The following is a 24,927-nucleotide window of genomic DNA, read 5'->3' as shown; positions in this document are numbered from 1 at the left end:
ATGTCTGTAATTGTCTTTTAGGTTAAGAAATACAAGTAAACTGAACTTTTTATTTTTTCCCTAAATGCTGTTTAGTGGAACCCTGGCAAGATAAATTGTACCTTTTCCTGAAACTGTTTTCAATTTTAATGGCTCCAAACGGCTTGAATAATACCTGAAAGTTCTACTGCCTCTCTTCTTCTCAGCTTAATGACTAAAGTACATGTGTCTTTCCTTTTGACTTTTGTGTAATTCTGCAGAATTGGTGCCAGGTATATCATATCCACTTAAGGCAGTTGGGCTGTCTGGGGGAGCCTGACAAATATGGAAGCGTAAAACCAGTTTACCTTTCAGATTGCACAGTGAGTTTACAAAGTCGAGAGCTAGGGGAAGACAAGCCTTTTATATATTCATTCTAAAGACATTAGATCTGTTTCACAGAGCTGATAGGCACTGGAGGATTCCATGCAATAGTCAGAAGCAACTCTGCATGGAAAATGTGTGAAATGTTGAAAGTTGACATCTTTCTGCCTTGTCTCTTCTCCCATGTGAGTAGGCTCAGTGTCAACACAGTCATTGGATTTTACAAAGCTAACTTTTTTTTTTTGACAGGGCACTTCTGCCTCAGGACTGCTAAATGGTTATCCTCTTTGGGAGAATGTCACCATTTCTCAACCAAGTAACGGCTGGGCTGCTATTGGAACTCGCTCCTTTGAGTTTGCACAGTTTGACAACTTTCATGTTGAAGCTAGCTGAAGTGGCTTTTGCATTTAGGGAGCCCAATTCTTGTATTACTTTGGATAAGAGCCAGTTCAAACTTTGAGGACAACTTAATGCTATGCTGAGATTGAACTGTTGGCAAGGAATCTGAATTCTGTCTTTATTATTTGCTAAAGGTTTATTTGAGTAGGTATCAACATGACTGTAACTTTTCCCCCTGGTTGCTGTGGGGATTTTGCCCTTTGATTTTTTGGGGGTAAATTTTAGTTCATGGTAATGATGAAAACAAAATGATAGATTTAAATCTTTCTCAATAACCACATCGTAACTTCCTAGCTCACTTTTAAGATAACTTTAGAAGTTAATAGAAGAGAACATTTTTAACTTATATGATTGTGTCCATTCCTTTCACTCTGAAAGAAAGTTAAATGCCAGTAAGCCTTATGAGCCAGTCACCCTATACTTTTGTAGGTGTGTCTTTCTCAAATTTGGATGTAAGTACCTATTTTTTCTATAGTAAAAAACAAAAAGATGTTTTGCCTGATTTTCTGCTGCTGTCTGAGGCTAGACAGTACAATACTCCAAGTGCATTTGATTAGTTTTTCCTGATTACTTCTTCTAACTTTCATTGCCAGCAATAAAATATATCATATTTTTAGTGGAATAGAAATGTGCCGTATGGCTGATCAGGCAGAGCAGGATGTGCCTTACTTCTCAACTACCTCCTCTTTCCAGTGAAATGGTTGAAATGGATGAAAAGAAATCATAACATGCAGTTTGTTAATGATAGCCTTGTGGGGTTTTTTGCATCGTGCAAAGAATCATAAGTTTGCATCATGGATGCTGGCAAGCAGACTGCTTACTTTCATGTTAGATTGTGTGTGGAAAAAGTGGCCTTTTTTTCCTAGTAAGATGGGCGACCATCTCTCACTTTTGATGCATTTGAATGTTAAAGCAGAAAATAAAGGCATAATAATTTTATTTAGCTTAAGATAAATTACCATAGCACAGAGAAGATATGGATACTATCACATCCTGGTATAAAAGAAAACTAAAACCCCAGGCTTTGCCTATAAAAGCTTGCAATTTATTAATAAGGTAAGTGACAGCAGGTGGATATAGACAGAATTTTTTAGTGTGGCAGGCAGTCAGATCAACACAATAGTGTCTGGTTTTAAACTTCTCCTGGGCATCATGAAGTTCAGCGGAAATTTCAGATCCTTGGGAAATAAGGGATTCTGTTTTGCTGTTGCTTCATTGTTTGTGGGCTTGGGTTTTGGTTTTGGGGGGTTTGTTGTTTGGTTTGTGTGGTTTTTTTTGTTTTTTTTTTTTTGTTTTGTTTCGGTGGTGGTTGTTTTTGTTTTGTTGTTTGGTGTTTTTTGTGTGTTGTTTTTTTTTGTTTGTTTTTTTTCCCCACGTTTCTGTGCTACAACAGCAGGGAAAAAAAAAAGGATTGATACTATTGAGAACATAGTGAGGTATTGAATGAGATTTTCATCACACACACTTGAAATTCAGTTGGCTTCTGAATTTTTTCTGGTGTTGGTCAGTTTGTATGAAGGTAATAAATATGCCACCTATGTCCCTCTGCTTTTCCAATTCATATCCTGTGTCATCTACAAGCAAGTAGTTCCACATGCTTGACAGGATGTTAATAACTGTATGAGGCTGTCCATAGCAGGCAATATCTTGATAAACAGATTTGCAGTATACTTTGATTTATATGGGTTAATATTCTGATCCGCTTTATTTAGAAGGCCGATTCCAGTAAGTGTTAACTTTAGTCTTCAAAGTTGTCATCTAATGCAGAATTAATCATAGTATCAATCATAATCAAAATAGAAATCATTACTGAAAAACTTTTATAGAGATTATTTTCCAGATTAGCCTTTGGAGAAGAGTTCTTAAAATTCCATCTCTAATAAGTAAAAATTTTTTAGCTGTTACACTGCTATTGATTGGTTACAAATAATTCATACATGCAACTTTCATACATGCTAGTAACCTTGAAAAATGGTTCAAACCACTAAACTTAAACTCTGTACGTGGCTTCCAAGTATTAAATAACTTAACTGGGTGAAAAATGAAAGCTGTTTTTCCACTTCAGTTTCATTTGATGGTTGAAGTTTGGATGCAAATCTGTTCATTACTTGTTTATTTCAGAAGGGATGTCACTGGTAACTCCAGATGTGAAGGAATCTAATTTTATGTCCTCATATTCAAGTAATATGAGTAGAGGAGAAGTAGTTCTTGTTGAACTTTTTATCTGTGATGGATTTTCCTAGTGGGATACTTCTTGGAGACTTCCTGGTAACTTGTGTGGCTGCCAGGCAGTGTTTGTGTAGGAGAGAGATCAGCAATGATGCAGTTATTCCAGAGCACCTGTCCTGTTTTTTTTACCTTTTAATGCACTAGTGTAAGAAACTGTACTGTTACATTGTGTACTAAACAGAATGTATTTTATCACTGGAAGTGTTGATTATTTTTTTTTTTTCCCTAATCTTAATTTATACTGTTTGATGATTAAACTGTTATGAACAGAGTAAGTAATTTAATGGTGATATAATGTTACTCATCTTTTAATGTCTGTAATTCTTCACCCTTCAGCAGGCTGTAATATGTTTGGCAATAACAAGCTGTCGGGTCTTTCACTGAGGGGTAGATTTATGTTGTTGGTTATAAATACTAATCATTCCAGATGGACAAATAAAACACTTAAAATGTCTTTATTTGTGCCGAATGCTTCTGTAAATGGGTCTTGGTTTTCCCCAGTATGAAAGCTGACAGTTTTTCCATTGTGATTCTTGATAAAGATGTCTGGCATTAATTGGTTTGGAAGAGTTTTTCTGACACTGAATAGCCAGACAGCGCTCATTAACAAATATCTCAAAATCCATATGCATTAGGGCTTGTGCTGTTGATAAAATGTTATTTTTTAGCGTTCAATATACATTTTACTTGTTTATATTTTTTAATTTAGTTGAGGGAATTAAATTATATTTGAGGGCCAGTCACAGAAAGCTACAGAGTACTACGGTCTTGTGAGATTTAGCTGAAAATCTGTTTCTGTGTATGGAAACAAACAGTGCTGTACAGATGTACTTTTAAAGTTTAAATGAGGCTTCTTTACTGTGAGTATCTTTTTGAATCTATCTTAAAATGTGGTGGGTTTTTTTAATTGCTTTTTTTTAAAAAAAATTATTTATTAATTACCCTAAACTTAAGGTTTAACTTTAAAAGGGGAGGAAGAAATTCCATAGGGCTAGCCATGTTTTCAAGGCTCTCATGGGAGTAGATTTGAATTACCCTGGAAATACTGTTCTCCAGTAGCTGGGTATGTGCTACCACCTATACAAGCACTACATCAAAATCAATTCTGTCCCTTGTCTGCCACTCTGCCTTTGAGGTTGGACATGATGAGCAGTTCTTGGGAATTTCAAATTCCTGCAAAACACCAGGAGTCCTTTGCTTTAAAACTATGGGAGACTCTCTTACTTTAGGCTACTGATGATGGTTCCTTTTGCAGCTGCTTCCTGATTTCACTGTATCAAAAGTAAATTTCTAGTTCAGCACTTGATTAGGAGTGGTATTGGTTTGCTCTTTCCTGATTGAATCAGTTTTATTGGGTGGTAGCAGCACGTTGGTTGTTTTCACTCATTTTTTCATTGGTTTAGCTAAAGTTCCTATCCAGAATCCATTTTTCTGTGTATATATTATGAAAACAGCACCATAATTATTGCTGGTTTTGACTGTTTCAGCAGCATGGCAAAAGAGGGACAGTGCTCAGAGACCTTATCATCCTCACTTTGAGGTTCTGAGTTTTTTTTGGGGTGTTGGATTTTTAAACTGCTTTGTAAGTACATACGAGTCTGGCACATGCTGGGAGTAGGGGTGAGGTTGTCAAAAAAACCAAACCCTAATTTTTAAAGACTTGCTAGGCTTGTAGCAGAATCATCAGGAAGCCTGGAGCGTATTATACTTTGATACTTGATGAGAAGAAATATCATGTGCCAACAAAGATATCTTGGGTAAAGGTTAAATGCTTTTTAGTGTGGCTGGAACCGTAGTAATCATCCTGCACATATTAGTAATGCATAAAAATTTAGTGTAAGTTCCTTGCCACTAGATATGCTCCTTCCATTTATGCTCAAGTATCACTGAAACAATAGAGGTGTTGTTTCTACAACTTGTGCTTTAAAAAAAAACCAATTACCTACTAGCAATTGAGCAGAGGAAAACGTGTGTTGCATCTGTGTTGCCAAAGCTTTCACTATGTGCCAAGATACTCTGTGTTGTTTTCATAGTGATTTAGACAAACAATTGTGAAACAGTATTTTTACCCTCAAGGAATTATATTTTGATAAGGTTAGAAACAGATACAGAACCCAAACATCAGTTTTGCCAGGGGGCTTGAAGTAGCTTTGCAACTAGTGTGTTAACCCTGTCCTTTACTTTGGTACACCCCAGGCAAGCCTGGATGTATGTCTGGGAAATGAAGACAAAATGCAGAACTGTAGTAGATGATGGCTCAGTGTGGTACTAACTCGAGAGTTTGCAAAAGAAAATGGAACCTGGTGCACTAGGCTACTCTGTGCAGTTATGGTCCGAGAACCCTTGATGGTCTAAGACAGAGAAGGTAACACCAACGTGATTATTCTTTAAAAAAAGAAAGCCAAACCACAAAAATAACAAAACTCCCAAAACAAGCTCTGGGCACATGTACCCAAAAAATATGGAGAAAGTCAAAGAACACTCCAGGTTTAACTTGAACCATTGTTCAGATTCTGCTGGGAAATGCAGTTGTCTTCCATGCTGTTTTCCATGAACAATAACTTAAGTGCATATAGAGAATACAAGACTTTATTGTTGCTAAAAAGCAAATGTTGCTCAGCTAATTATAGACACTGCCATTTTCCAATGACATTAGGATTAGAAAAGGTTAGAAAACATGTCAACAGGTTATGTGGCTGACAGGCATGCCTGTGATGTGGGAATCAACCCTGTTCCTGGTTGCAGAAGGTTTCTTCTCTAATAGCATAACAGCAGAGCTATAAGAAAAGGGAAGATGTTTCTCTGTTACTGCCACACTCCTTCCAAGATTTTGGGAAGTTCCACTTACATCAGTCAATGTGAGATTTCACAGGAGTAGCTCTGTAACCTCTTAGCTTGATTATAGAGAGTTAACCGAGTGACTTGAAAGAGCATGTGGCATTGATGAACAGCAAATCCTATTAAGGATGTCTGTATTCCCTTCTGATGTGATTGCTCTTGTAGTGAAAGCAATAAATGGTAGTGTTCGCTGGCAAGAGATCAGACAGGTTTTGTGCTGAGCTGAGGTGCATGCAAGTGTCTCGGTGCAGAGATCTGTAAAGCTGCATTGGGATGCAGTGTCTCTAGCATAAGCTGCCTATTTCCTTTCAGTCTATGATTGCTGTTTAATGGTTCAACTTCCTTTTTTTTTTTTTCCTCACTGCTCATCTGATACTTTATCCTAAAAAAAAAAAAATGTTTTGCCAGCATTATAGGAAATGTGCTCAACACAGCAGGGCAATTCTATCCCAGAAGGAGGAGGGTGAGAATACCCTGTTGATCATTCAGGCCCTCTCTTTGCCAAAACAGTTTTTTTTATGTTGTATATTTTTGAGGGCCTGCCTTGCTTGAGTGCTGAGGCAAAAGGGTGGAAGAGCTTCCGCTGCTCTTTTGTAGACGGCTATTCTGCTATTGATTTAAAAAACCCAGCATCATTATTTTCATTTATGATTTGTGTAAAGGGGGGAGGGAGATATTTCAGTTTTTCTTCCCTATTCATAATAAAAGCAAGGTTGGTACTGCAGAATGTGTTTATTTATTGAGCTCTACTATTTACTCGTAGGGTGGCTTGAGTTCTTCATTAAACACCTGTGCTTCTACCTTGAGGCACAAAAGCTTGGATTAGACGAATGCTCTCACATAGATGCGTTGACTATGAATACCAACTTCCTAAGCCAATAGGAGTTTCTGTTACAGTGTTACTGAACCAATGTGGGAGACTCCTTTCAAATGCCATAATTTGAAAGATGTAAATATTTTTTCTTCATGGTGGTTCTAGTAGATCTGTGCAACAAAAATCTTACTTTCCCCAAATGTAAGTACATTATTTACATCCCTTGATTTCATTTTCCCTCCCTGTTTTCACTTTTAAAATGGTAAATACTCATAGATATCTGTTGCCCTTCCCACTCAAATAGTTACCCAGGTGAAAATGCGGCAGTCCTCATCCTTTGTGCAATTCAAACTTTTTAGCTCTGCATTAAAGGTAATTAATTTTTTTCTTGCACTGAATCTGAGTATTGTCCCTTCGCTGGATTTTGCCACATTGTCTGTGGTTAATGAAATTGAATACATTTTCACTGGAACCTGATTTTTGTAATAAATAGAATTCATTTGAACCAAGGTCTGCAAGGAGGCATCAGCAGGACCCTGTAGACTACTGAACTTTCTTCTGGCATCTTAGCTGCCAAACCACAGGTCATCTCACCTGTATTTTTTCTTCCCTACCTTTATTGCCCCACATACTCCTCAGTGCCACCCATATAGGATCGCTACCAGCGTAACATCCTCAGTGGTAGCAATAAGGATTGAAGGTGAGTGTTTTACTTGTGTTACAATGGTGAATTAGGAATGATCTACTAATTGGGTAAATGCCAGTCTTCTGCACCTTCTTTGTAGAAGTCGATGTCCTAGAACTCAGGTAGGGTTTTGATCACTTTTGTTGTACACTCAAGCATTGGAGTGTCAGGAGTCCATTTATCATTCCTCCTTTTACCACCAAAATGTTCACATTTGACACTTTCTTTTATTTTTTTCCCTCAGAAGCCTGATGCAGAAGGGGTGCTGGCTTGCTTTTGTTACATCAAAACCTGATTACAGTAATTATGTGCTTAACAAGCTACACGTGCGTATATACTGCATCCTCAGATGCCTTTGAAGTCTTCTGCTGGAGGTAGTTATCCATACCGGGTCATTTAAGAACGCAGTTTCTCTGAAGAAGTTGCTAGCTTCCACTAGAGTAATGTTAAGTGTGGTGATGTGAGGTTTTAGCTGTACATTGTCTAACTGAAATGTAGTTAGCTGAACTGAAATGTAGTTTCTGCCAGTGTTGCTTATTTCAAAAGATTGTGGACCCCATCCCACATCTTGAATCCTGCAAGCAGCTCAGTACCAATTAAATATTACCTGTGCCCTCTACTGCAGATAAAAGAGAAGAGCATATTGCATGCTCTGTGTTTCTGATGATCTCCAGATTCTCTTAAGTTTATTTCTCTTGCAGACAGTGCTCTGAAAGCAGAATATAATGAACTTACCTGTGAAGTTGTATTGACTTTTCAAAATGTACTGCTCTGTTTTTAGGTGATGATGGAGCACTGTGTGCAGTCCTGGATTTTTTAATAGCATTTAAATTCACTACACTTACCAGAGCTTTAAGTGAGTGGTGGATGAAGATTTGGTGTGAACCAAAGGACAGAAAACTGCAACTGTTGTTCAAAGTGCCTATGCAACCCAGAGTGAATACAATCAGTTTAAAGATTCAAACAAGTCTTGGATGTCATAGTATGGTATTTATTCCTAATATGGCATTCTGGGTTCACTCCATGCCTCAGTTTCCTCATTAGGAAGTGGACACAACACAGGGATATAGTGGCACTGAGCACTCTTGCTTAATAGACGTGAAATGGAGCTGCTGCTTTAACTTCTTTCCTACAAAGCTGAAAGTGTTAGCAGGGAAAAGCGCTGATTAAAAGCTTGGTGCAGCCTGCTATCAAATGTGTAAGTGGGAAAATGACAGTGCTCTAAGAACAGGCCACTGCGGGCTTCTCTGCTCAGCAGTTGTCAGCTCTCTGCATTAGTGACGGTGGGGGATTGGGAGTGGTGACTATTTCCTTTTGAATCTGCCACTGAACATGCTGCCTTTTCTATTCTTCATGTCAGCTACAGTGCATACGGTGGTGACGATGCTCTGCCTCTAATGATAGTCACACTATGGCCAAGTCTACTTGTTACATCCGCAGTCACTTTTTCTCAATGTTGTATTCCTGAAGCTAATGAACGCTGCTCATGTTATTGCTTAACCATGGTTTCTTCTTTTCCTCCAGACCCCTAATTCCCTGTGAAAAGTCTCTCATTCCTAACCAAAATCAGATAAACGGCAATGCTGTTGCAGTTCACTGAGCGTGACTGACACGGTATTTGAAACTGCCGCTCAGCCCAGACAGTCAGGGAGGGTAGCTTGTACTTTAGGCTGCAAGAAAACCTGCCTCATTACAGCAAGTCTGAACTCTACTCAGGAAAAAAAATCTGTAGTGGTATCACAAAGATTGGTTTCCCAATGAAAAATTGAGGTTTGACGTGAACCTCAGCACTTTTAATCTTTTATGGCAAGTTCACACAGAAAGAGAACCTTGCAGTCTGTGCTGGAGGCACTAGATGGCAGTGGAAGTACGACTAAGAAAACAGCCATCTTGAGGGGTTTGGGTCCAGCCTCTGAGCCACAAAAAGGAGTGAAGGCAGCTTTACTTGAGAAAAAGATAAGGTTGAGACTACGGATGGCCTTCTGCACACAAAACCCAATGTTTCACTTACAAGGAGTACTAATTTATCTCTAAGTAATTTTGCATCTGCTTTAAGCAGATTAACCTATAAAAAACACCCTCAGAAACAAAACCCAAAATCCCAAACAACAGATGCTTTGTAAAGCATCTATTACCTCCAGTGGTTTGCCTGGATCAAAGTCATTGGAAGAAGAAAAAGCCCCAAATGTGCAATTGCTGCCAGTGGCATAGGTTTTTTTTGTTTTTTGTTTTGTTTTGTTTTTTTGGGGGGGGCGGGTGTCTCAGTAATCTTTAACTTGTGTGTTCAAGCTATGAAAGGATCTGCAATGATGATTTCTAGTGAACAATGAGTTTGCTCTTCACTGATAATTATGCTGTAACAGCCCATGTCCTAAAAGTCTCTTATACATGACAGCCCTAATATTGGAAGGTCTCCCTGCGAGCATGCACATGTGTATTGCTGAATATGCAGCTGTATGTGCTCTGCTGAGACTGTACAGGAGAGCAGCACACATACATGCACAGACATGATCCTGGGGTGAAGCCCCAGCCTAGATGTGTGTCATGGTTTAAGCCCAGCCGTAACTCAGAACCATGCACTCTCACTCCCCCCCCTTCATCTCCGTGCTCCCGAAGGGATGGGGAGGAGAATCAAAAGAATGTAACTCCCACAGGTTGAGATAAAAACAGTCCAGTAATTAAGGTATAACACAAATCACTACTGCTGCTACCACCAATAATAATAATGACAAGGAAATAACAAGGGAAGATGTCCTGGGTTCAGCAGTAGCAGTCATGTTTCTCCTCCTTGGTAGCTGGTGCAGTGCAGTGTTTTGACTTTCGGCTCGGGAACAGAGCTGATAGAGATGTTTTGGTTTGGCCAAGGACTTTGTGAGCCTCATGCTCTGCCAGGGAGGAGGGGAAGCCGGGAGGAAGCAGAGACAGGACACCTGACCCAAACTGACCAAAGAGGTATTCCATACCACAGCATGTCATGCCCAGGATGTAACTGGGAGTTAGCTGGAAGGGCTGAGAGACTGCAGGGTTGGAGGAGGTATCGGTCGGAGCTTGGTCGGGCTTGGGGGGTGAGTTATCGGTCAGCGGGTGGTGAGGTGTTGTATTCTGTTCCCTTGTTATTTCCTTTATCATTATTATCATTGGTGGTAGCAGTAGTGATTTGTGTTATACCTCAGTTACTAAACTGTTCTTATCTCAACCCGTGGGAGTTGCATTCTTTTGATTCTCCTCTCCGTCCCTCCGAGAGCAGGGGGAGGGCAAGAAAGGGGGGGAAGTGAGCGAACGAATTACCTGACTGGGTTTAAACCACGACAGAAGAGAATACAACTGCTCACCACTTGCTGACCAATACCCAGCCCGACCCGAGCAGTGATCTCACCCTTCTGGGTAGCTGCCCCCAGTTTCTATAGTCATCCAGCTTACCCTTGAACAAGTCAGCTCTTTGCTCAGAGAGGTCTGGAGACAAGGAAGGGCAGCAGCCTTCTAAATACATGTGAAGGGAGGACAGAAAGAGCACATCAGAAACTGGACGTGGATGACTTTGGGGTGATTAAGCAACTTATAAAAACAAAGGGGTCAACAGTGTGAAGCAGAAAGGGAGGATGGTTTTGGCCATTATCAAGTGTCTCAGAACAGCATAATCAGAAATATGGGAGAGGTAAATGAGCAGTGATTACTGGGAAAGCAATTCACTCCCTCATGCCAGGTTTTCAAAAGCTTTATGTGCCATGGGTTAATAGCCAGCTATTTGCTTTTACTGTGGATTAAGCCCCAGATTTCCTGAGGTGATGTCCTTCCCTGTCCCTCACAGGCCCCAGTGTCAGGCTGCTCAGCACTGGGCATAAGCATGGGCTCTCTCAGAGCAGCCCCTCTGGTAACACCTTGTTTAAGGAAATCCTTAGCTATGGGATCAGTAAGTTAGTTTTTTGTGGGTTTGTTTGTTTTGTTTTTTGTTTTTTTTCTGTGTCCTTTGCACTGACACAGAAAGGGACTACCCAGATGTGTGTAGGGACTGGGAGACAGAAGGGCTTTGTGGAATTTTAAAGGAAGATACAAGATCCTGGCATGGATCCAAGGCATTGCTGTGCCTTGCATCCTGGAAAGTAATGTGAGAAATGTTTCTGATTTTGATGGAGATTGTGGCAGTACCCAGAGGTGTGTGAAACTGAAGTGGGAACTGTTCTTTAGTCCTTCTTTAATGTAAGGCATCCATGAGGTTTGCTTCTCTAAAGGGTGGGTACATCATTTGTGTGGTGGGTAAAAGGCACAAGGCAGGGAACTTGGTGTTCATTTGTCTGAAGTGGTTCTTCCAGCCAGCATTTCATATGAGTTTCTGTGGAGGAGGAAGATAATGGTTTCTTTAGGAGTGTCATTCCCCTCTGTCTATAATGAGAAGAAAAGTTTTTTTTTTTGATGAAAATTTGCTTATTGGTTTATAACCTTAATACTGTCTGTGTATTTTTTTTTTTGTCCATTTTCTTGATGAAATTCCTCTGAGTGCTGTTTTTTATCCTTACAGGTCCCTTGGTGCTCTGTGCTCTCTGGGTCACAGCTCTTTTTCTTGAAGTTTACTCTGACAGAACATGATCTTCAGGAACATTGCAGGTTTTCATTTTCCCTTTCCTTGCACCTTTCCATGAAGTGCTGATGGACCGAAATGCAATCATTAAACCTTGATAGTTTTTCCCTTTCACCCACAGTACTTTGAAAATAAATTGGTTACTAAACATGTGCTTGGATAAGTGAAGGATATACAGAAAAGTGGAAGAGAGATCCCAATATATCGTATGGCCTGTAGAGGACAGTGGCTATTTACAAGTGTCTTTGGAGCAGGTGAGATATGGCCCTGTCTCAGCCAGCAAGATAACACCAGGAGGACTGTGTTTTGTGTAGTCAGTGCAGGCATGCAGCTTGGCAGCCTGTTAGCAAGGTTTTGAGTAATTTTGAAAAATTTCTTCTGGATTATTTAGTGAATGAATTTACTGAAGACAGAGCCTTCAGCTCCTGGGAGAGAAGGAAGAGCCCAGAGAAGTTGCTGCTGTAAATCTGTGCTTGCCAGTCACTGGCAAAAGCTCCTGTTTCTGGCTTTCCTGCCCCTGATGACAAACCACCTGTTTAGCCCCAGTGCTGCAGTGCTGGTGGGCGCTTGGGCTGCTTCATGCTGTAATACATAGCATAGAGCAGTAAAGTTAATAAGGAGGAGTTCTAATAACAGCACTGAGCTATAAGCTGATGCCTCAGAGAGCCATATATAATGCTCAGCACAGTACAGTCTTCTGAGAGCCTTAATGTGGAAAATGCCACATCAAACAAAAGGCTCACACTGGGCTCTAGACCAGCAGAGTAAGGTAGGGTATTTGGGAAGAGCTGTCTGAGGAGCAACCCTCTGTTAGTTATGAGATATTTTAAGTGAGGGAATGGACCTAACTCCCAGAGAAAGTGAAGATTAGATCCATGATGTTTTTCGATTAGGCTTCATTCGTTCAGTCTGTCCTTAAAACTCACTGGGTGAAATGACAAGAAAGCTACTCAGATAATTATGGAAGTTTAGGAGGTAGGATTTCACCTTCAGACCAAGTGGAAAGAGTGCCATCATCTTAATCTGCTACTGGCTTTTAGTACTGCTGATACTGCTGTAGACCGATAGGCCAGACGTTGACAGCCCATTGGTAGAGTTCTAGGACTGGAGAAAAGAAACCCTTCTGTACCTGAAATTGGGGTGATTGTGAATTATTGAAAAAATACCTAGTCTTGACAGAGTTCTGGAGTCAAGGTTTTGTAGTCTTTTGCTGCTGATGTGAGTTTCTTGTATCTGAAATTCCCTGTCTGCAAAATGGTGTGCCAGTGAGATTATTCTATTCTTCCACCATTGAAACTTATTCATAAAAATGATATCACAAATCCCAAGAGTATAACTCAGGCAATAAATAAAAGAATTAAATCTTTTCCCTTTTAAAATTTCTTTTCTTATCCTCTGGAAATGATAGCTTCCATTACAGGAAGTCAGCATCATGTAATGGAATTTACTCTGGAGAACTGGAACACTAAAACTTGGACTGTAGTTAGGTGATGGCAACACAACAACTGAGAAATGAAAGATGAGTTGCTACACACACAAAAATGGTTTAAGCTGGGACACTGGGACTTGCTTCAGGCCGGGAATTGTGACCAAGACCTAAGAGGCATTCGTCTGTTGTGTAAAGTATGCCTAAATATTTAACTTCTTTTGGATGAATGAAATGATAAGGCTTTCTTTTCATATTTTATTTATTCATCTTTTTATAACTGTCATGGAAAAATGGAATTTCCATCCTGTGGCAAAAGATGTCTTTGGTATGGTGAAAAAAATTAATCTTGGAAAATTCTGGGGGAAAATTCCACTTGGAGAGAACAATGACAATTGTTCAGATTTCTTCCTAGCTTCTATCAAGGAAGCCAGATCTCTGGGAAAATGAGGATGCTGAGGAAACCACAGTCAGCTTCTCATAAATAAATGATGGCATTGAACCAGCACTTTTGAGGTAGCAAAAGGGATGGCAATATCTTCCTTGTGATGTTTTCAAAATTACGTCTGCAAGAATAGAGAAAGTCCCACCGATGGGCAACTTTCAAAGCCATCTCATTGTCTTGTGCTCAGTGCGTGAGACAGGGTATCTGTCACCTGTGCCTGTGGTTTCAAGGGGAGGAGAAAAAATATCAAGGCAGTGATGTTCGTAATTACGGTTATAAGGAAAAGAAATGTATCAATTGTTGCTTGAGTGACATCTTTCTCTGAGATTCCATTGATTACATACAAATCAGGATTTTAACTCTAAGGGAATTAAGACTGAGAAGCCACACTAGACCTACTGTTCACAAAAAATATGCAAAAATGGGATAAGAGGTCTAATAACTTTCCTGGAAAAAGAAGAGCCTTTTTCAGTATGTTCCTTTCTTGAATCCACTTGGTGTATCTGGCATGTCTCCTTGTCTTTGATTCAACCAAAAGCATCAAAACAAGTGATTTCAAGCTTGACTTCAGTGCTTCCTGTGCATACGTCATGGCTTACAGTAGATATGGGCAGTCCTTCCTAATGCTGATCTTAAAAGGATATATTACCACCCCAGAGCAAATCAGCATTTTTCAGATAGAGGAAAGAGGAGTTCATACTTCAGAGCAACACGCAGTCTGGCAGCCAGGTTGGTGGGTCTGAATTTGAAATAAAAATATTCAGACCTTTGTTCTCTCTGATTTAATCCTGGAAATTAAACTGTCATTCTGTTTTTCCCTAATGTGAAGGTTGTTTGCTATTTTGGGGTGGGGGCGTACATGATGGTTCACTCTGGACTCAGCCTCATCTTATAGTGTTTTACAATTGCTGTCAGATGAGTTATGGTATTTGAGGTAAACTGTTGTAAAAACATATGTACGTTCTTAGCTTGCAACAAATTTCAGTAATTTAATGATGCTTAAGACAGCTCCAGCATAGAGAAGACACCCTATTAAAAACAGTAAATCAAGCTCTGCATGCATGATAGCTGAATTGAAGTTTGACCTATTCCATTGTCTTTATATTCTGCTGCTTTCCTGACATGTACATACACAGGCATATAAAATATTTACATTTATAGTTTTTCAATTCAATGTGTTGCTTAGAGCCACAATACATTTTAAGAAAACAGCACAGATTTTGATATCTTCACAACATTGGGCCAGCCATCACCAATAATGTTAGTTTTGCTTCATCAAATCTTCTTCAATACATTCCTTCTTGTCCAAACTGATTATCTTTATAAACCACATCTTGAAGCATCTTGTAAAAAGACTAAATACTTGAATAATGACAAAATCTGTTTCCAATTCACCACTGTCTGAGGGCACAGGGGTGGAGTAATGTTGGAGTGAAACTCTTTTTCCTGGTTCTGTGTTGAATGCTTCTAGCAGTATCCATATCCCAGCAGAGTGGACAAGGGAGAAATCTCAGCAAAGGCACTGTGACATAAGGCATCTTGAACTGTGCTCAACCTTAAATTCTAATTTCTTTTATGGCGACTGTTAAACACCAATCCCAGTTCACTCTGACAAATAACGTTTAACTGATGGGCTCTCTGAATAGGAGATCGGTACCCATATTATCTCTGGCTTCAGAGCATGGTCAGCTACTTCCTTTTCTCCCACCTTCAGCTTTTTGTATTATCTTTGTATCTTAGACTACGGGTACAAAAAGTCCTTCCATCTTTTACCTTTCAACTACACAAGGCAATATTGCTTTAAATTCCTGTCTTTCATATTCCATGAGCCTCTGAAAGTCAATAAATGTCAAAGAAATGCTGGATTTTATATGTATTTATTAGGTCTATGCTACATTTCTGAGAAGACCTTGTAGCATTTAGTCATCACATCCTTAGAAGACATAACACAGGGTAATACACTGTAAATATATCAAAAGAATTTTGACATTTCCCACAGTACAATAAACCTGCATCATTCTTGAGACATTATTGTGTTGATGAAGAAGGAAGTGCTTTTTCATTTCCTTTGCCAAATGACTTGCTCAGTGCTCTTTTTCTTTGTGTGCTTTTTTTTTTTTTTTTAAGAATCCATAAGCAAATGTTTAGTGCAAAAGGAACCAGGCTGGCCTTAGACTTGGTATATTTTATGCAACAATTTTTTTCTGAATCAGTTCCAAGTTGTGAGTGCTCTCTCATAACATATGCAAAGACAAGAATCTCATCAGGATGATGCTTAAATCTTTCTGTAGGATTCAGGTAAAGATCGAGAGCTGTAGCATTGATGATAGCATCTTTCTAGATGCACAGTTGGCATTCTGTAATGAGCTGCACTTCCTGCTGATACTGTTTGACCAGAAACACTCTGTCACTAAGCTTTGGCTAGTTATGGGTAGTGTCAGCACCATCTACCCCATTGTGCTTGAATCTTCTGGTGCAGACAGCAGTTTTCTCTTAAATCTGGATGTCCCACCCATCGATGTGATGAGCTGTCTATTGTCATGCCCTGCGGTGATCTTTCTGGAAGTCACACAGCTTCAGCAGCCTTTGGAATAGAAATTAATTGAAGAGACTAGAAAACCTAACCCTGGCATAAGGCAGTCCTAGGGGTTCCCCTCTCCCCTTCCCACTCCTCCATCCCTAAAACTTCCGTTGTTTTGACCATGGGTTGTATTTTAGAGTTCAGATGAACATGCTTATGGGTTGTTTTTCAGTTCATAAGGGAAAGACAAGCTGACACTTTGTTAGTGGTGTTTAGTTATAGTGTAGTCTGGTAAATGAAAGGGAAATGCAGAATCTGTAACTTTCATGGTTCTGCACTAAGATTTCAGATCAGCATGAGAAGACAAGGGACTGCACAGAAACAGAAATATGTGGTAAGCATAAAATAAATGTCACCATCCACAGCTTTGCAACAAACAGAAAGGCGAGTCATGCATAGCATGCAGGACTTGAGAAGATTGACCAAGGACACTGTTGACAAATTCTTTTCCTTTAATGAAAAGCTAATATGTGATCGCTATCGCCCTGTCAGGGAAGTCTGCTTTCTAAATCTTATCATCAGTAAACATCCCGATATGTGGCCTATCATCCATAAAGGGACAAAAGGTTGTGTGGATGCCTGGATTCAAATCAGGGCATGCAAATATTTCAAACACACTGTGTTCAGATTACTGAGGCATGTCTTCTGAAATTCAGCATCTGCTGTGCGTGATATTTAAAGCTGGTAAACTGGTAATACTCATTTAATGAATTCTAATCACTTCTTTATATGCCTAATCTGTCAATAGGCCCTGTTTTCTCTATGCATTTGTCCATTGATCTGTTTACGTGAACAGCTTTCACTCTGTTATTTACAAATCATTCTCTGCTGTGTTGTTCTCCTTTTGGAAAGCGCTCACAGCTGAGTGGACAAGATGATGTTTTTGACCAGATAATCGATGACCAGGTCATTTATGCCTAACAAGAAATAAATCAAAGGCCTTTCCAAATGGTCCTACGGACATTACTGGCCATTGGCATTGTGGTGGCATGATTATTTTCCGCAATCACTTGCATGCACAAATGCATCACTCATGGCTACTCGTTAAAGTAATAGGAAAAGCTGACATCATGCTAGAAATGAACAAATATCCACTAATACTTTATTGTTGTTTTGTACTACATTTAAGGCCTCTGGACGAGTGTTGGTTGGCTTGCAAGCCAAACAGGCACATAAGAACAGGTTGCCCAGATGATTTTGCAATGAGGCATAGTGTAAGTAACATCTGGGGCAGCAAGGAAGAGAACTGTAAAGGGGAATGAAAGTTACCTCTAAGATATTGTTCAAGTAGGTCCACAGCTTGATGGCTTACTCGCTTGGATACAAATGCATCCATCTAAGTGTGCATAAAGTCTTATTACTTTTTTAACATGTCAATTTAGGAGTAAGCCCAAGAATTCTAAGGTCAATTATTTGTATATTTCATTACTCTAGGAAATAAATAAAATGTCTGCCAATGTCATTGGGGTACCATTTTATTGACTATAAATGTGGAGTGATATAGGATCTGCAATTGGGTGATAATTTTTGGCAACACGGGCCTGCAGTCACCTGGGAAAGGAGTTTATTACTGACAGAATTTTTATTATGCTGGCTGTAAGTTTATTAAGCACTATACTGAGTAATTTCTGTCAGCATATTGCATCATTTTCTGAACCATATAATAATATTGCTTTGAACTTCTACAGTGCCTTCCATTTCTGTAGCTTCCTAAAAAGTTATACCCATGTTAATTGCCATGGCACCTCAGAGAGAAAAAGAAATGTTCTCCTCCTCCTGGGATAATCAGTATTACTTTTAGCACTGAAAGTGAAGGGAAATGAAAGGCTCAAAATCAATCTAAAAGTTAGTCAGGGCTGGGCTTACAATGGAAGAACGTGTTGTGTTTTAGCTGTTAGACTGAGGTCTCAAAGCAGCTGGTCTTGGCCAGGCTTCCTGAATGAGAGTTAGTAACCCCCTTTTGCCTCAGTTCTGCAGATGTAGCTGTATTTTCAGCACCTCGTCTTCATCTTTACTTTCCTAGGAACTGGTTCTTTGGGGCAGTATGCTTCCTGGAGTGCACTTTGCTCAGTGCAGGTGGCTGGGCTCTTTGGGCCACTATGCTAATCACAAAAAAACCCAAACCCTCCCAAAATAACAATGTATATTTAAGAGACTGTAATTTTTCCCTAGATGGCAATAATACAACTTTCCTTGCATAGTACTACACAAACAGTTCCTCCTGCAACAGCTTATGGACGCAGCTGAGGGTGAAGCCAAGTGTCTTTGATTATCTCAGAGTATGCCCTGAGCAGCAGCACCCAGGAACCCTGAGCTTGTCAGTCTTCCTAAGTGTCCTGGGTTCAGCAATAGCAGTCAATTTTTCTCCTTCTTAGTAGCTGGTGCAGTGCTGTGGTTTTGACTTTCAGCCTGGGAACAGTGCTGATAACACCAATGTTTTTAGTTGTTGCTCAGTAATGTTTACTCTGACCAAGGACTTCCTGAGTCTCATGCTCTGCCAGGGAGGAGGGGAAGCCGGGAGGAAGCAGAGACAGGACACCTGACCCAAACTAGCCAAAGAGGCATTCCATACCACAGCATGTCATGCCTGGGGAGGTAACTGGGAGTTACCCGGAAGGGCATTGGCTCTCTTCTGGGCCAGGCTCGTTTCGGTGGGTGGTGTTGTATTCTCTTCCCTTGTTATTTCCCTTATCATTATTATTGGTGGTAGCAGCAGTAGTGATTTGTGTTATACCTTAGTTACTGGACTGTTCTTATCTCAACCTGTGGGAGTTACATTCTTTCTATTCTCCTCCCCATCCCTCTGGGAGGGTGGAGGGGGCGGGGGTGGGAAGGAAAAAAAGAGGTGGGGGGTGAAGTAGAAACTATGTGGCTGACTGGGTTTAAACCACAACAATAAGCAAGCCAGAACTTGGCCAGGAAACCTCTGAGGGAAACCCAGGATGCTGCAGGCCACTCAGGTGGAGATTTTACTCACTGGCCCATGTATCAGCCAAAGGTACACAGTGATGTTAGGGTGCATGGTGCTTCCTCAATAACTGCTTTTAGATGTGGTATGAGGTAAGGCCTGATTATTCATAGTACTTAATTAGGCAGTGTCAGGCTTTGCAACACTAAGGCAGTCAGCCCTATAACCTGTAATAATGTGCACTGTGCTCTGCCTACATGTACTGGCTTCTGATTACTGATACACAGTCGTCGTCTGTATTGCTGTTCCTCTGTGGTGTGACTGTTTCAGCAGCAGATGTAGTGAAGCAGGAACTATTTCATACGGAGTACTTGGATTACAGGTGTGATATGCAGTAACTGCTTTATGATGTTTTGTTCCAAACTACAGAAACAACCCACCCATTTCAGGATGAAACAATCTCACTTGCTTTCTTCATGGCATTGCAGGTGATGGAACACAGAGGAAAAAAACAGTGTCCACTTCTGCATCCTTCTTATCCTGTTGCCATAGGAGCTGGAGGCAAGGTTTCTGCAGAACAGAACTAGGTCTGTCCAGCCTGGAGCAACAGATCTGTTATTTGCTGCCTTGATTTTCCTTTGTGAATGTCCTGGCTCCCTGCCTGGGATGCACAGATACAGCCGAGGGCTGTCAGCCTCATTGCCTGCCTTTCCCATGTAAGCACTTCTGCTGCCTGCAGAGCCTTCTACTCCTGCTACAGAGACAAGTGAAAGAGGATTAGAGTTTGACTTCTGTTTACCGCAGGAATCTTTAAACCACTGCCCCCCTGTAGACATGAATCCAAGAAAATGTGTTCCTTTCTTCCTTCATCTAAGCCCCTTCAGCCTTTGTAATGGACTTAGAGCTGTAAACACTAGTTCTGTGCTAGCACAACTTATGCTGAGGTGGTCAGCAGAAAACCATCTTCATAAAATGGTCACTGACACCCTTGTGCCTACTATTTAGTCAGCACTGTAAGGGTGACCTGCAGAATCAGATTTCTCCTCTTTTCCCTATCTTTAAGGGCAGAAACAACTCAGAAGGCTTTTATCAAGAAAAAAATAAATAAATAAAAATTCCCCTACATTTCTTTTCCACCTCTGTCAATGCTGGGAATGTCAAAATTAGGTTTTCTGGTTTGATTGGAGATTCCCCTGGAGGATAAGGAAGGGATGAGAGGAGTTCAAACAGTCCTAAGAACAGGCAGAACTGAGGTGGTAAGGTATGATTCTCTAATGAAGAGTTCCTCATTTTCAGGATTTTGACTTCCAGGACACTTTCTCAAGAGTGTTGTTGAAGCCCCTTTTACATGAACAGAGCAGCCAGCAGCTTCTGTTCTGCCCTGTGATATCAGTAATAGGGAAATCTTGAGTACTTTGGAAAATTAGGTCAGCTTTGATTAATGAGCTATTTGTAGAATTAATCAAAAAGATAGGTCGAGCATCGGCAACTCAAGCAGACTTGAGGAAGAGTTTTGAGATGAACAGCACTTCAGAATGAGATCATATCAAGCTGTAGCAAGTATATTGCATCAGACTGACTCCTTGTTCTTCTGGCATCTTCTTTAACCTGCCTATTCTACCTTTTTATCTATTTTTATTCTAAAGAGGATTACTGCAAAACTTGCATGAAAATATTTTTTACTTTTGTTAGATCTTGTAAAAAAAGTGCATGCATTTGACATTGCCACAGAAGAGAGAGGAAAAAGGCAGTGGGACCTGGTGTTTACCCATCGAAACAAAGAACAGAAGCAAATTCCAGAGAGAGCTGTTCCAATTAATAGTCCTGCTTTTTACAGAAGGCAGAATTCACCACCCTAGCAAAGGGGGAAATACTCTTGGCAGATCACTGGTGAAGGAGATTGAACTGAGCCTTGAGGATGAAACACCTACATTGATGAGAAATAGGTTAAGTAATGCTCTGCTTTTCAATTATGTTAGAGCTGTAGGTGCTGAAGCCTGCTCATTAGCTGAGGCTATAAAATGCCATGTTTATTGTATCATTATTCTTTCAAATATTTGCCTCGTGGTCTTGTAAGACATTCAGCTCTTGATGCTTTAAATTCCCAGTGGTTCTACCAAAGGAAGCTTTCTGTCTGGCCCTATACTAAGAAATGTCAACCCCCCAGCTGTTACCTCTCCCTCTGTTAAAGCAGTAATACTAACCTTTCGTTGCCTAGTTCTTATGAAGACAAACCCCATGTCCTACTCATCCTCTTGTTGACCACCAAATCTGAGCTGACTCTGAGGGATCATTTCTAGGTAGCCCTCCAGGTTAGTCCGTCCTGGAGTCCTACTCCTCACTGAACTCTCCAGCCACCTGAGGCTATTACCTGAGTCAGTTTTTCTCCACAAAATGAGTGTGTGGCAGCTTGGCTTTATTTCAGGGTCTGAGCTATTGCTTTATTAATCAAACAGTAACTCTATTTGCCTATTGTTAGCACTTGTCTAAGTCAACTTCCATTACTCTTCCAGCACTTTTCTTACCCCAAACCATCCTTGAACTATCACATTTTGCTTTGCTAGTCACAGGGCTTGCGATTTAGTATTTTTTTGTTGTTGTTGCTAGTGCTTGAAATTACTTTCAGTGCTCTTTGCAGAATGTGCTTTGCAGCAATGCAATATAATTTCTGAGTTCATTTTGGAAGTTTGATTTTTGTCTTCCCCTTCAGTTCTGGCATCAGTCAGTCTCGAGCAGCATGAAGGAGTTGGGAGAATTGGGAAGAAGTGTGTCAGTAGATGATTTGTAACTTAATAAGAATCAAGAGTATAGTTCAATTTATAATATAAATGAAAAATTAAATTCTCTGCAGGGATTAACATGCAGAGTTTTTCTAGCCTGTGTGCTTGTACATACTCATAGTGAATTACTATTATTATAAAATCTAGGAGGGAGGGAAACACAGCATTTCCCTTTCTCCTCTGGGTCTCTGCAAATACAAACAAGCTAGTAGGACAGACAGCACATGCTGTGAGAAGTGCCTAGAGATATCTGTTTTGATAGTTACAGTGCTTGCAGTGTTTTGTCTCAGAAGCAGTGTTAGTATGCAAGGCAAAGCATACAGCAGGTTTCACTCATCTTGCCTCTGAGCCAGTCAGTGCCTTCTGTGGAAATGTTTTGAATAGAGGATGTCGTAACAGCCTTATGCATTGAAGACAGAATTTAAATGTATCTTCAGGGACATCTGTATGCCAGCCTTGTACCACTTCGGATTCAGACAATGAGCTCCTTTATTTCCAGAGTGGTGAGCCCACCCAGCCCAGTGGCTGTACAGACATCCTGTTTTAGGGGGGCATTTCTTCTTGCAGACAGATCTTGTATCATCTGTCTAAACTATGGGTGCCATTGGTCCTGTAATTCAGGTCGTTGATGTCCCAAGCCTGTCAGTGTGTAAGAGGTATTTTGACAGTGTCCTTAATAATTTGCTTTAACTTTTGGTCAGCCCTGAAGTGGGCAGACAGTTGGACTTGATGATTGTTGTATGTCCCTTCCAACTGAAATATTCTGTTCTAATCTGGCTTTGAGTTATATTTCACATTTTTCCTTCTTTTCGGAGTTCTCATGTCTCTCTGCTTCAGATAAATCATTTTATATTATGGCTCTAGAAACAAGTCCAGACAGGTTTGTTACATATTATTATAGTTATTGACAGTAGAAGCAATTCCCTCCCTTAAAAGTTGAAGTCTAAGTTACAAATTCAGTCTGTTTTGAGAGCTATACTGTCTTCATTTTGGAGGGTTCAGTCATGCCATATAATGACTATTATTAGTGTAAGTTGTATGTTTGCAAAGAAATATGTAGATGTAATTGAAGGGAAGAGCAATGGGAATAATCAACAGCCTAGAGAAACATGGGTTGTGAGGAAAAAAATGAATGTGTGCCTGTTTGATCTTTTAATATACATAAAAGATTTCTGCAAAGAGGAAGGCAATAATTCATTTTCCATGCCCAGGGCACAAGCAGTTATGGTTTTAAGCTTCAGTTCTGAGTCTCTCTGAGCATTCTCCATTGCCTTGTATTTCTTTCAAGTGACTGATTAGTCACCTATTTGCTATTCTCATAAACTGTGCTCTAGTCATCGCTATGCAGTGCGATTGGCATGTGTGAGCACTGTTACTCTCCAGACAGTGGTGCTGTGGGGCAGCTCTCTGCTTTAAATGAAGGTGGGGCAAAAATCTGGTGTAGGTTCAGCATGGAGCTGGGCAACAGAGCCTGGGAAGAACCTTAGATCTGGGAATCAGGGAAGACACTCATATGGAAGAGGGGCAGATGTGAGCCTGCAAATGAAATCACTGTTCAGGAGTCTCTTACCTCTGAGAGCCTGACTTCAGCATCTTCCCTTTTCCTTCTTCATGACCTCACTGATAACCATCATATGGCCTAACTCACATGACCCAACTCATGATGTGAGTACTCCTATTCCATAGTCTGTAGTGAGTCAGAAAACTGTTGGGCTGTCTGCTCTGATAGTTACACAAATGTTATCTGTGATTGAGGGAAACCTTATACGGTTTTTCAATCTGCTGGACATCCTGCTTGGAAGGAGGAGTAATTTTTCAGCTGCAGGAAAACCATGAAAAGGAAATCTTTTGTTGCTGTTTGGCTGACTTTTTCACACTGACTAATGGAAACAATCAATGGAAGTTACCAGCCCAGGAAAGTCTATCTTCACTTTTTCCCACGTGAAAAATTCCCCAGCCTAGAATAAGATCAACTCTATCGCTAAGCTGAACTAGAATTTAGATATTAGCATTAAAAAGGTGGTCTTTCTTCTCAGACCTCATCATATTTACAGTGTGCCATGAATGCAGAAGCTGAGTGTTGCTGTCACTAAGGCAGATCTACTTCATACAGATTCCAAGACTTGTAATCAGAGCTGTCTGGATAATGCTGATATCACTTTAAGTCTCTGAGAACCTACTTGGTGTGACAGACTACAGGCTGATTTATGTAGTCATATCTGCCACACCTACAGTCCTGATTTCGAATTTTGTTTTTTTTTTCTCCATTTAAAAAGGTGGCATTAATGCTGGGTGTATGTTTAATGGTCCTGCTTGGGCTTCACATTCATTCAGTAACACACAGCAAAAACCAAAATGTATAAACGAAAGGGAGCTAAAGATGTATGACTGCTTCTCATATAAATGTCATCCTCCAAACCACAGGATCTTCCATAACAGTCATTCCATCTGCTGTAGTATAGAAAATACTCTCTTAGGCTGCATTTCCCCCATAATAATGATGCAGGTAGTTTTTCCTTGGCTGAGGCTTCGGCTCCCTTTTCAGTTCCTCTCCATGTCAGTCCCTGGATCTATCCCCACATGGCTTGCAATCCTGCATGTCTGGCACTGGTGTGCATCTGCTGCTCTCTCTTTTCTCAGCCAAAGGGTTGGGGGAAGGGAGGTGTCTGTTTTAAATTATCATTTCTTTTGCTTTATCCTTGTTCTAAAAAGGAGGCTGTATTTGTTCAGATGCCAATGGAAATTGAAGACTCTTCCAGACAGGAAGGAATACCCAAGCAGACTTTATAGCATAAAGAACTAGGCCAGGAGTCTTAGCTTCTTTGTCACGCAGTGGTTACTTGGATTTTTGAATTCACTGCTAGCACTCAGTAACTTCGTTTGATCTTATTATAGTTATGCAGA

The 24,927-nt window shown here is 40.3% G+C and overlaps 1 protein-coding gene across 2 annotated transcripts in view; it reads left to right on the top strand.

Moving 5' to 3' along the window:
- Nucleotides 1-1,068, top strand: part of GALC (galactosylceramidase) — a 33,942-nt gene extending 32,874 nt beyond the window's left edge. For both annotated transcript variants that reach the window (XM_057413300.1, XM_057413301.1), the window contains one exon: nt 592-1,068. In XM_057413300.1, the coding sequence (XP_057269283.1) occupies nt 592-735 (144 nt within the window). In that variant the 3' untranslated portion in view covers nt 736-1,068. The remainder of the gene's footprint in view (nt 1-591) is intronic.
- Nucleotides 1,069-24,927: the final 23,859 nt, after the last annotated feature.

Source organism: Pezoporus wallicus, unplaced genomic scaffold, assembly GCF_028554395.1.
Source record: "Pezoporus wallicus isolate ANWC-B61680 ecotype Strahan unplaced genomic scaffold, APGP_CSIRO_Pwel_v1 contig_3017, whole genome shotgun sequence".
In the NCBI taxonomy this organism is placed as follows: Eukaryota; Metazoa; Chordata; class Aves; order Psittaciformes; family Psittacidae; genus Pezoporus; species Pezoporus wallicus.
This window is presented reverse-complemented; position numbering and strand designations above follow the sequence as displayed.